General features: G+C 37.8%; 1 protein-coding gene across 18 annotated transcripts in view; it reads right to left on the reverse strand.

Moving 5' to 3' along the window:
• Positions 1-6,848: 6,848 nt before the first annotated feature.
• LOC105486234 (alpha kinase 1) overlaps positions 6,849-13,779 on the reverse strand; it is a 138,851-nt gene continuing 131,920 nt past the window's right edge. For all 18 annotated transcript variants that reach the window (XM_011748988.3, XM_011748986.3, XM_071093188.1 and 15 more), the window contains 3 exons: positions 12,057-12,219; positions 10,484-10,670; positions 6,849-9,300 (listed from right to left, as the gene is read on the reverse strand). In XM_011748988.3, coding sequence (XP_011747290.2) covers positions 9,101-9,300; positions 10,484-10,670; positions 12,057-12,219 — 550 coding nt within the window. In that variant the 3' untranslated portion in view covers positions 6,849-9,100. The remainder of the gene's footprint in view (positions 9,301-10,483; positions 10,671-12,056; positions 12,220-13,779) is intronic.

Below are 13,779 nucleotides of genomic sequence, written 5' to 3' on the forward strand. Positions count from 1 at the left end.
CGACATTAGGTCGATTCTGTGGCAGGTTATCAAGATCATGCTGAATGGTGGAGCCCTCTCTAATATCCAGCTCCATCTCAGATCATCTTCCTTAATACTTGGCTCAACATCCTAGGACTTAGACATTTTCAGGTGCCTCTGGCAGAACAATTTATAGTTTTGAGTCTTGGCACATGGCATATTTCAAAGACTTCTGGGGTCCATTGCTCTTAATCTTTATTTATACTCATGGAAGGATCCTGCCAACTTGTGTATAGTGGGGCAAAGTGGCCAGCCACTCAGAGAATGCTTGTGTGCTGGCCTGGCCTGGCCTGGTCTGGCTCCTCTGCACGAGTGTGCCCCAGAGGCTGGAGAAGGATACAGCTGGCCAGAGGCTCCTGTCCCTCATCTCCTGTCCTCTCTGATGCAGGTGGCTCAGTGACTGCTGTCCTGTGCGAGGGAACATTGCCCATGATCCAGGTGCTCGGTCCAGAGAGAATGTTCCCTATTGAAATCATGTTGGGAACATAGCCCTTCAAAGCCAGTCGCTGTGGGTCCTTCTGTTATTGGGAGAGACCATGTCAAATGTTTAACAAAAGTGTTTCAGCAGTCTCTCTCCTTTTTGTGATTTGTGTAGAAAAAGGAGGTTAAATCTGGTGTCTGTCCTTAGCAGAGAAAACAGATACTCCAGCGCTGCCTCTGATTTTTACAGCATACTTGGAGAAGGTACAGCTGATTAAGATATGTAAAGTTTGAAAATTCAGTTAAAAGTAAAGAGATAGGGCATTCTTTGATTTGAAATCCTTTTGGCTAGAAAAATGGTTTGTACTTTAAGAAAGAACTTGGTGTGGCAAAGTATGAGTGAAAAATAAATAGTGAAGAATTTTCTAACAACAGTGTTGCCTGAAATGCATGGGAACCTAAAAAACAAACAAACAAACAAACAACAACAAAAAAACCAACTCAGAAACAATTCGTTCTCTTTAACCTGTGCCATTTCCAGTGTAAGGTCTGAATGGCAAAACTTTATGCATTTATTTCATCTAAAATTAAATACTTTGATATTTATACTTATCTTTTTCTTTTTGAACATTACTTTTGAAAATGAATATAACACAGTTACAGATTCAATTATATAAAAATATTTTCTGTAATATGATAAATATGTGCCTCAGCATCGTAAATTAAAGGCTGTATCCTAGCCTTTCGTTGTGAGCTCATTTCTATATGAGATTCATTTAAAATTTTATTACTATGTAGACCACACAATGGAATAACAGTGTTAATAACTTGATACTGTAGCTGCAGGATTTGTAACCTACTCTTCTGAAGCTAACAGCCCTAGGGCCAAGGGCTGCTCATTTATTTCACCATATTTAAATCAATCGTAGAGGCAGTCAGACAATAAATTGTGTGTCCATCTCTAGTAATAAAATTGGCATCTCAAACAGCAGAGACTTGTACAAAGATTTTACAGCTCCCCTTTTGGGATGGATTCTTCTTTGTACTATCTCCTGCAGGGGAAAAAAATGTGCTCAGATGTAAAATAACATTTTTTTTTTCTGTTCTCTTGTTAAATTCTCTGTCTTACCACTGTATAGTTGAGCCCAATGATTTTAGCTTCTGTAAAGCTCCCACTTACTGCTTGAGGGGAATTCTTTTGTCTGGGCAATGGAACAAGATAACCGACTTAATCCTCCTAGTAACACGTGAGTCGCCATGTATCATTTTAATCTGCAAAACACTAGGGCTGAGTACTGTCACATGCTGATTTTACTTTTCTATGAGAAAGTGACTCCCTGGCTCAATGATGGATTGCTTGTTCTCTTTAAACAACAGTCAAGATGGTGAATGCCCTGGGGTGATAGACAGAGTGTGCAATGGGAATGGGGGCAAATCTGATGGCCCGGTTCAAGTTCACCTGACAAAGCTGGAGCAGTTTGCAAGCAGCATTCGAGAAAGGATTATTCACACTTGCATTATATTTTTGAATGCATTTTTCTCCTTGTGCAGCTGCAAAGCTCCCTCACACTGAAGGTTTATGCACCATAATAAAGAGATTTATTTTTTTTCTCTCACCCTCTCTTGCTTGCTTCTTGTACTTTACACCTAGTTTCTACCGAACTGTTCAGGCAGAGGATATCTGTATATTCGAACTACACAGAACAAATATCATCTTCAAAATAATAGCACTGCTAAAAGACAGTAACAAAAGCCTGACATTTCTGATATCTGAAGAAACAAAGATTGTCTCTCCTTAAGTTGAAATCAACTCCTCAAACTTTGCTTTTTAAATATTGTTATTTTGAAACTCAACTCACTCCACAAGCAAAAGATTAAAATAAAAGTCAATTTCTTAGTTCAACTTAGAAAAATACTGAAGTTTTCCTAAGAATTACTTGAAAATTTTTCAATATCTTGTTTGCTATGAGACAAATATTAAAGAATGTAGGGAGAAAAATCAGAAAAGTTTAAACACAAGGAAGCAAAATAAGTTTCTTGATAAGTTAGAGGAAGGACTGAGAAAATGCTATTTCTTTTTCTTTCCAACTTTTCATCCTTCCATCCATCCACTCATCTGCCCACACCCTACATTGTTGTAGAATGGTTTTCTGAAGCTTGGAGAGCTCAGATGTTCTTTTCTTATTGCCTCTCATCCTATGTAGCAGGAGTTAGTAAGCTAATCAGCACTTACTGATCATCTAAGATGCAAATAATTCTTATTGGTATTTCATATTATTAAGCAGAACTATAATAAGCCACGGCTAGGGAGTACCAAGAGGCACAAGGCGTAGTTCATTCAGGCTGGTGAGATAGAGCCATCTCCAAGGTGCCCTCGGTGATCCCCACCTGCTGGTATCCACGCCCTTTTGGTCCCCTCCCACATTGTACAAGGGTTGGTCTGTGTGACCAGTGACCAAAAGAGTACAAATGTGATGATATGTTATTTCGGAGGCAAGATTAGGTTATAAAAGACACTGTGGCTTCCGCCTCTCTCTCCCTTCAATTTTTCCCGCTGCCATGTTGTTCTATGGACAGGCCCACATGGTGAGCCTCAGACCCACAGCCAGCAAGGAAGAGGTCTCCTTGCCAAAAGCTATATGAGAGAGCTTGGGAGTAGATTCCCCAGTCCTGGGGAAGCCTTCAGAGGACTGGAACTGCAGCTGACATCCTGATTGCCAGCTTAAGAGAGACCAAGTCAGAACTACCCAGTGAAGCCACTCCTCCCCACCCTTTCTGATCTATAGAAACTGTAAGAATTAATAAATGTTGTTTTAATCCTCTCTGTTTTGGGGTTAATTTGTCATGCAGCAATAGATAAATAATACACAAGATAATTATAATTGAACTACAGTAGATAATGTGATATAATTGTGTATTAGCTTCTATAATAATTGTGAAATGAGAGTTGCAGTTATTTTAAGACATCAAAAGAGGGGTACCTTACCTGGGTTGTGGTGGGGAGGGAAAGGGAATAAAGGATGTCAGAGAAGATTTCTTGAAGGAGGTGTTGGATGAGGTGAGTCTTCAAGGATGAGAAGACATGGGGTGTGATTGTTCTGGTAGGTATAAAAACAGCATGAAAACAGTTAATAAGTGACAAAGCATCGTATTGTGGTGTGGGAGGTGGCAGAATGAACTCTAAACTGAAACCATAAGTAGTTCAGTGTTTCTAGAGTGTAAATTGCAAGACTAGGAATATTGATGGGCTAAGGAAGAAAGCTGTACATGCTCATCTAATAATGTGGACGTTTATTGGAAAAGAGAATCATTTGAATTTCTTGTTAAATATTATTTTTTGAGATAAGTAATACAAGCTTATTGCAGAAAATTTTGGAAACAAATGATAAAGAAGAAAATGAAATCCACTGTAATAAGTTTACTAGGGAAAAACACTATCAGTATTTCAATATACTCTCTCTACATATATTTTTTCTATTTAGATGAACTCTCCAACAACCTGATGAACTTGAAAGTTTAGTCTTCTCTTGTCAAGCCTCCAGATGAGAACATAGTTTAACCAACACCTTGATTGCAGCCTGTGAGACTCTGAGCTGAGGATCAGCTAAGCTGTGCCCGGACTCCTGACGCACAGAAACTGTGAGATAATAAAATGTATGTTGGTTGAAGCTGCTAAGTTTGAGAGATGCAGCAATAGAAAACTAATACTCTTTTCTATTCAGGCTTTCAGCTGCAGCACTCAGCTATATCTGCTAATATTAAGGTCACCAGTGAACTCCACATTGCTAAATTCAAAAATTTAGTTCACAGTTTTCATCTGACTTATCTGTCAGCGGCATCTGACATAGTTGATCATTCCCTCCTTGATTCATACTTTGCTTGACTCAGAGGATTCCATCTTCTTTGTACTCTTTCTCCCTCTAAAACCCCCACTAGATGATGTTGGACCTTCTTTTCTCTTCGTCTCTTAATCACTCATTTGTATTTTCTGTCCTTTTATCTTTCTGCTGCATTTTAGCTAATTCCTTCATCTCTCTTTCCATTTTAATAGTTCTTTTTTGAACTATGTCTAATCTGCTGTTTAACCTTTCTAGTAAGTTATATAGTCAATTACTGTATTTTTCATTTTCTAGAAAATCAATTTGACTTTTTAAAAACTAATCTGGCCTTTAAAAATGTTTATACAAAGCTTTGAACATTTTAAAAGAATACTGGATATTTATTGTTACTTTTATGCAATATATAAATGTATAACAACATTAAATAAAAGTGAATATGCAACAATAGTAAGGGGAATGATAACCAACAATTTCTGGACAGTAATTTTCTCTTGGATAGAGGAGGAAGTAGAGATCAGAGATGGAGGCTTCAAAAACAGTATTACATTTAATTTCTTCAATCGGGTGTTGGGTATATGGGTGATGACATAAATAAAAATTTAAAGATATTTAAAAAATGTAATTTCTTGCAAATTCCTCTCAATAGTACTATTTCTGCTTTTTTATAACTCAGAGATATGCATTGCTACAAAATCTTTATTTCTCTAAAATTCCTAGTTATGCCAATGCCATCTCACTTAGCAGATATCCTAGCTTTTTGACTTAACAAAGAAAAGTGGGCTCTGAGGTGCTTTCCATCAATTTACTTCTTTATCACCTCCAATTTCCAGTTTTTTCACCCATTGTTGCTCTTCCTTTTCTTCTGTGTCGGTAGAAATAATCATATTTCTTTCTAAATGTAAATATCCTGAACTTTATTCCCCATTTCGTCTTCCACAAACAGGGATTCACAAACTTTTTCTGTAAAGGTACATATAGTAAATATTTTTAACTTTGCAAAATCCTGTCTATGTCACAGTGTTACTCAGTTCTGCTATTGTAACACAAAAGCAGCTGTAGATAGAACATAATTGAATAAGTGACTATGTTCCAATAAAATTTTATTTACAAAAACAGATGTCAGCAGCTTTGACCTCATGGATCATAGTTTGTTGACCCCCTTCTACAACATCTCAAAGGTCACTCTGTCAATTAACAGCCTCTTTTTGCTGTCAGCAATCTTTTTTCACTGTTCTGTCTTTCACCCCCAAAATTGTTTTTTTTTCTTGATTTTTTTCTGCTGGATTTCACACTGCTGAATGCTCCTCCTTATATTCTTTCCTGATTAGTTTGTTTGATACCAATCTTGGTTTTCATCTTCTTTATCTATTGATTCTTCAAACTTTTCTTGGTATTTCTTCCTTTCTATGACATTACATTTAAGAATTTTTGTTTTTGGAGATTTAAAAATATATAGAAAAGTAGAAACACTGGTACAATGAATTGCTATGTAACCATCTCCCTTCAACATTAACCCCAAAGAGTCAAGCTGCTTTCATATCTTTTTCCAAATTTTTCTTTTGGTTGAATGTTCTTAAGATATCACTTCATCGTTTTGTCTGACACTCAGTCCATATTCAAAATCCCCAATTGACTAAAAAATGTCATTTTATCACTGATTTGTTATCCCACTTTTAGTGATCAGATTGATTGAAGTGTGAGTAGCATCAGCCTGATTCTTCCGTTATAAAGTTCCCCATCTAATTTTCCCCTAATAGTTTTAGCAGCCATCAATGCTTTCTGCCCAGATCCATTATTTCATTAATGGATGCAAAATCATGATTTTCTAGTTTTAGTCTTTCTATGTTTATTAGTTGGACTTCTATGACATTGAATAGAATTGGGATAGTAGGCAAATTTGTCTTGTTCCTTTTCTCAACTTAAAAGTTTTAATTGCTTCACTATTAATTATGGTATTGCTGATTTAAGTTTAAAAGAAAAAACCTTTGTCAGATTTAGAAAACTTTTCTTTATTTCTAGTTTTCAAAGAGCTTGTTTTTTTCTTTTACCATGAGTTGATTTTGAATTTTATGAAATAATTTTCTGCATCTTGTGAAATTACATGATTTTCTCCCTTTACTTTGTTAGTAGAATAGATTACATTTTTTTTCATTTCCTTAATAAGCATGTGTTAACTTTGGTTTTCCAAGAAGCAGATACCAGGAAAGGATTAAACATGAAAGACCTTTATTGGGAGAAATGACTGTAAAGGATCAGTTGGAGGGAACAAGAGTAGGCAGGGGACCATGCTGTGGTCCTGACACCTATAAAAGGAGAGAGCAAAGGGTTTTTTGTTTGTTTTTGTTTTTTGAGATGGAGTCTTGCTCTGTCACCCAGGCTGGAGTGTAGTGATGCGATCTCAGCTCACTGCAAGCTCTGCCTCCTGGAAAATTAGCCATGACCAGCATTTTTTTTTTTTTTTTTTTTTTTGTATTTTTAGTAGAGGTGGGGTTTCACCATGTTGGCCAAGCTGGTCTTGAACTCTTGACCTCACGTGATCCACCTGCCTCGGCCTCCCAAAGTGCTGGGATTACAGGCCTGAGCCACCACGCCCGGCCTTAAGAAAGTTTTGGTTAGGCCAGTGGCAAGACTTTGTTCCACAGTCACAGTCAGCAGTTAGAAATATTCTGAGACTAGTGTCCTTGTCATGCTTAGTCACTGGCTGACAGCACATTGAGGGCAACATGGTTTCAGCATAAACACAGTGATGGTTTCAAAGGAGTGGAAGCTGGGAGTGTCAATCAACTATGATCCCCACAGCAGGAGACTGGAATGGGTCTTCCTTGCCTCAGTTGCAACTGTGAAGAGACATGTGCAGCAACCTCAAATTGAGAAGAGTATAAACTATCAAGTGTTCAGACTTGATACATGAAGATCATGTATGCAAGTTTGAGTCTCACCAACCAGGTAAGCCGCCCAGACCTCCTGAGCTAATAGTTAAGGCTGAGGGAAACTTAGAATGAACAGTGGAGGACAGGGAGAGTGAGCATCAGTTGCAGCCCCCAAGAGTAACTGCAGAAAAGAATTGTTTTATCTCACTGGTCGCCCTTTTGTTTCTTTCAGTAAGATCACGGAGGAGCTCTTTCCTAAACCTGTGTGAAGAAGTAGATCTGTGTTGGGAAAGGGATGGACTGTGGTAGCCAGGAAAATGTATCATTTTTTTTTTTTTGAAGAATATTCTTTTTTTAAAAAAAAGCTTTATTGAGATATAACTTACCTACCATAAAATTCACCCTTTGAGTGTCTAGTCCAATGGTTTTGGTATATTCATAAAGTTCACAACATTCAATGATATTGTTGTTTTCTTTTTTACTTTTATTTTAAGTTCAGCGGTACATGTGCAGGTTTGTGTCATGGGGGTTTGTTGTGCGAATTACTTCGTCACCCAGGTATTAAGCCTAGTACGCATTAGTTATTTTTCCTGATCCTCTCCCTCCTCCCACCCTCCACCCTCTGATAAGCCCTGGTGTGTGTTGTTCCCTCTATGTGTCCACCTGCTCTCATCACTTAGCTCCCACCTGTAAGTGAGAACAAGTGATATTTAGTTTTCTGTTCTTGCATTAGTTTGCTAAAAATAATGGCCTTCAGCTCTATCCATGTCCCTGCAAATGACATGATCTCATTCTTTTTTATGGTTACATGGTGATATGGTTTGGCTTTGTGTCCCCACCCAGATCTCATCTTGAATTGTAATCCCATAATTCCCATGTGTCATGGGAAGGACCTGGTGGGAGGTAATTGAGGCAGTTTTTCCCATGCTGTTCTCATGATTGTGAATGAATTCTCACAAGATCTGATGGTTTTATAAGTATCTGGCATTTCCCCTGCTGGCACTCATTCTCCATCCTGCTACCCTATGAAGAGGTGCCTTCTGCCATGATTGTAAGTTTCCTGAGGTCTCCCCAGTCATGTGGAACTGTGAGTTACTTTAACCTCTTTCCTTTCTAAATTACCCAGTCTCAGGTATTTCTTCAGAGCAGTAGGAGAGTGGACTAATACACATAGTGTTCCATGGTGTGTATGTACCACATTTTCTTCATCCAGTCTACCTATATGCCCATCAAGGACAGACTGGATAAGGAAAATTGTACCACTCTTCCATCTTACTTTTTACAGATTTAATTATACTAGAAGGAAATATGGGAGAATTAAAAAGAAAGAAACTCAGAGTATAAGGAAGATCTAAATATTATACATAACCAAAAAGCCATATAAAATAAAAGATTGATGAATTCAACTATATAAAAAATTATGCACAGATAAACATTTTATGCAAGTCAAATGTCAAAAGAGAGAAAAACAAATTGAATTTGTATCACAAAGGCTCACATTTTTTTAATATGTGAAGAACTTCCAAATCAATAGGAAAAGCCCCAGTAGCATCAGTCTTGATAGATAGTGACAAAAAGCTCCAAAATCTCAATGGCTTAAACAGCACATGCCTTTCTCAGCAGTGCTTTGCATCCCTTATGGGTGAGTTGGGGCTGTTTTCCATGTTGCTTTCCTTGCAGGACTTATGCCCAGAAGCAGCGGTCTCCTGACACATTCTTGGTAACTGTGGCAGAGGGAAAGAGGCTCTGCAGGATCTCGTGCTGCTGATTAAATGCAGGACTTAAAGTGATACTGATCAATTCCTCTCACAAATCATTGGCCAGAACCTGTGTCACAGCCCTGCCCAAGCCCCAAAGGACCAGACTGTGCCATATTCTATGTGCCTGGAAGGAGAGAACCAGATATTTGAGAGCATCACTAAGGTCTGTCACATTACCAATCCATACAGCCTATGACTTATATGGTTTCTCCATTGAAGGTCTAGTTAAAGAAAGACGATGGCAGATTTCATTACATTCCACATGCTGGTTATTAAAGAAGTAAAAAATTCCTCTTTTCCCAAAATTGGTAGTGACATCTTTCTGATCAACAGAGTGAATCTGGGGATCTGTGAGGTAGATGAGTCCTTTTCCATTACCGGTTACCCAACCTGAAAGAGAAATGAGCACACCTGCGTATTAAATTCTTTGTAAATGTCCATCAAATGTTTACAAAAATACACACACACACACACACACACACACACACACTTAAAGAGATACTTCAAACACTTGGCCATCCTGTGGTTTATAGTTAGTAAATTCCTGGTAAAGAATTTGGATTGCATATTCCAGTTATTGGTTTAAGAATAATTAAATATTGGGTAATTATATTTGTCAAATATGACATCCCCAGATCACCAATTTTCAAGGTATTAGAAAGCAATAAAATACACTTTGAATAATTATCAATATCATAATATGGAATATTTCTTTCATGATTCAGAAATTTCTTTAGTGACTTATTAATTCATATACTCATCTGTTCATTCAACAAATATTTATTGAGTGCAGACATTCTATAAAAAACTATTTTAGGCACTGGTGGTACCGATTGAACAAGGTAGTCAAAAATCTTTGTACTCATTGAGCTAACATTCTTGTGAAGGGGAACAGATCAAAAGTTAAATATATATCAGAGTGATAAATGCTCTGAGAGTGGAATAGGGAAGGTCCTGGGATGTCCATGGAACCGTAACTATAAATAATTATAATAAATCTTACTTATAATTTACATGAAGTATAGGGTATTTTCTAATAAAAATTCTAATGAATAAAATACCAGACAAACTAAAACAAAATTAAAATATTAAGGTAGAATTGAAAAGTAGTCTTATTTAAGTACATAGCTTAAGGATACAGATTTCTGTTCTATAATGACCCCCATTATGAAACCCAACATCACACTTTTAATAAGGGTAAGGGACTGGAGAAAAGGAAAAGTGGAAAGAAGATTTCGACATGTGAAGAAAATGCAATGATAAGAAACATACATCACTCAAATCTACTTGAGTGAAACAAAAAAAGCTGTTATAGATATGCTCTGGAACGAAGCCCAACAGAATATAAACCAGACCCTCTCACTGATTATGTGATACTGTAGACATTTGTAGAAGTTTTGGGCATTTTTTTCTTTCAGGAATTATTTGCTATATATAGTAAGATCAATTAAGTTAACTCCAAATAGTAGCCTATACAGAGAAAAATCTATTAAATTAAAATTAGGGAAGCTAGTTACAAAACTTCACTTTATATATAATATCAAAAATAAAAATAATTCTCAGTTTCACATACCTTGTAAATCGACCACAACATCTCTATGATTAGAAAACTCATAAGAAAAGTGGCCATAGGCCAAGCCATATTCTGTGGCTTTGTATTCTGTTTTCACCACTTTCGTATTATTTGACAATTTTACAAATTCTCCCAGTATGTAAGGTTCCACACTGATACATCCCTTTATTGTCTTGTCCTCTAAAATCTGAAAAATAGCAATGGGAAACATTACAGCATAATGGTAAAGGCCATTGTCTTTGGACTTGGGTAAATCTTGGTTTGAACCTAGGCTCTGCCACTTTGCTTCTCTGAGCTTCAATTTCATCATGGGTAAAGTGGTATAATTATAACTACCTTTTAGGCTTGTTAAAGGGATTATACAAGGAAACTCACGTAAAATGCTTAACATGGCATGTGGTATGTCATAGAACTTAAATTTATTATTATTCACATACTAAACTGCTCACTTAAGATTTAGGCCGTGAGGTGACCTGTCCTGGAGGCTAGGTTACCAGGACATGAAGTTAGATCATGCTCTGGGACTCTAGGTTGAAATATCAGTTTAAGTGTTTCTATGCTACTTTGTGGAGTTGTTTCAAAGGTTAGAGTTAAGGTTTGCAAACTGCCTGGCACAGTGAGTGACATAAAGAAGGTATGAAATGGATGATAATTATTACGATTAGGAAAAAATGGGTCTAAAAATGTCTCTGGCCAATGAAAAAATTATTGCAAGTATGAATGCACTAAGGATCTAATATATTCAGGGTAGCAAGGCATTCTTGATCCAAAGAAGAGAAAACTCAATGGGAATATTTGCCTTTATCTATTGAAAGGGGTATGTTAGTGAAGAGAGACTGGTCTTCATGGTCCCAGGAGGGAGAGCTGTAATCCATGGATGGAAGTTAGAGAAAGATAGATTTGGGCCAAGTCTAAGAACTTTCTAACAATTAGGATTATTTGAAAGTGATAGGGGAACAATTATTTTTTCTTGCTGAAGATATGTAAGCTTTGACTTAGTAACCACTTGGTTGCGAGGGGTGAGGCCAACAGGCGTAAAACGGGATTTATGCATCATGTTGAGGAGATAGTTTGTACTAGATACAATCTTTAGGGTTCTTTCTCTCTTGGAAGGTACAGGGACAACACACAAGGATAGTTTGCTAAAAATGCTAGCCTGGGCCGGGCGCGGTGGCTCAAGCCTGTAATCCCAGCACTTTGGGAGGCTGAGGCAGGTGGATCACGAGGTCAGGAGATCGAGACTATCCTGGCTAACATGGTGAAACCCCGTCTCTACTAAAAAAAAAAATACAAAAAACTAGCCGGGCGTGGTGGCGGGCACCTGTAGTCTCAGCTACTTGGGAGGCTGAGGCCGGAGAATGGCGTGAACCCGGGAGGCGGAGCTTGCAGTGAGCTGAGATCACGCCACTGCACTCCAGCCTGGGAGATACAGCGAGACTCCCTCTCAAAAAAAAAAAAAAAAAAAAAAGAAAAAAAAAAATGCTAGCCTGACTATGTGGAACCAGATACGCAGATTAATTGATATTCAAGTGTGATTTGGAAGATCCAAATGATGTGTTCAGGATAATCTTACCAGTAATATTGTGGATGGGATGTAGAATATCTGCGTGGGAATGTTTTGTTCGTAGAGTCTCTTGTTAAATTCTGTCACATAGTGCTGTGCGGTCATCTGCCGCTCTACATCAGTAAAGTGGTGCCAGAGCCCCTTCTGCTCCTTATAGTCTTTCCCAACATACCTAGGAATGAAGAAAATCCACACAACAAAATGCGAAAGTGCTCTCTTACTTACTATGGAGTAAGAGAGAGGAGATCAAAGACATATGCAAGAATGCTCGAAAGATCTCTTTTTCTGCCTTAGACAGTGAATATTATTTTGACTTATCTCAAGATTCAAATAATTTTGTAAGAGCTACTTGAACAATGGAACTCACTCATTCTAGCTGACCCAGAAAGATATTGGTTATAAAGGGAAAGTGTCGCTTAATGTAGAAGTTCTCCAGACCTCTGGTAAGACAAGGGGGTAGCAAAGTATACTGGAATGCACATGGATTCTGGAGTCAAGATCTTCCACTCCCTGCAGTGTGGTCTTATATAGTCAGTTCATCAATCTGAAGCCTTCCTCTATCCCTTCCTTTTATGATTACTTCATTTCTATAAATACTTATTATCCATCAACACCTCTTATGTGCATAACACTGTGCTAGTCTTGAGTGACTCGAAGAAAGTGTGAGACATGATTTGTATATTTCAAGAGCTAATAGACAGTTGGTGTGGGAAGATACAAGGCAGTAAATGATTACATGCGGAAAGAAGCAAAACACTGCTGCACTTTACTGTAGTTCATACTTGCTGTAAACTGGTGTGAATTTGTGAGTAATTTCACATGTGTCCAGAGTGACCACCAAAAATCAAGGGGAATTGCTTGAGTCATAGACTTCAACCAGGGTAAACTCTCTCCAGAAATTTCTGAATCCTATATAATAATGGAACTTAAGGAGGCTGGGGTTTTGGCCATTCAGACTCCTGAAGACCAGAAAGGAAATCTGATAGAGCAGGCTGCAGTATGGCCTCAGAAGGCAGCCTGCAGAGGAGCAGTTGTTGTAATAGAGATGCTATATCAGTGCTTTAGGCAGTTCTGCTATGGAGAGACCCCAAGACCTACAGAGGGTTTGAACTAATTCAGAATTCCATTGACTGATGCCAGAGGTGTGCACAGAGAGTGAACCCTGTGAGTACTGGCTACTGGAGCATTTCCTGAACATTCTGCCAGAAGACCTCCAGTCCTAGTTATGGGATCATCAATCTGAGAACAGAGGCCCATATCTTCTCTCATCTTGTACCATTTTTTTTCTGGGATCATTTTTCTTCAGTAAGGATTTGTTCATGGTAAACTGCCATGGTCATTTTTTCTTTTAAGCTGCAAATGTCTTTATTTTGCCTTCCTCCATAAAAGAGAGTTGCACTAAGTATATGACTTCCATTGTCTCTGACTTCCATTGTTGCTACGAAGAAACCAGCTGTAGGTCAAATTAATATTTCTGTGTAGATAATACGTCTTTTTTCTTTGACTGATTTTAAAATGGTTTCTTTGTCCTTAGTGCTTGGAGTTTGACTACTGTGTACCTAGAAGTGGATGTCTGACTGCCTGCCTTCTTCACTTCCTGCTTCCTTCCAGCTTCTTTCCTCCTTTCCCTTCCGTCCTTATGATTCATTGTGATTTCTGTATTTCAAGATTAGTGTATTTTGGCAATTCTGAAAAATTATCAGAAAGTATCTGTTCAAATATTGCTTTTGCT

This window comes from Macaca nemestrina, chromosome 3 (genome assembly GCF_043159975.1).
Source record: "Macaca nemestrina isolate mMacNem1 chromosome 3, mMacNem.hap1, whole genome shotgun sequence".
NCBI classification, from domain to species: domain Eukaryota; kingdom Metazoa; phylum Chordata; class Mammalia; order Primates; family Cercopithecidae; genus Macaca; species Macaca nemestrina.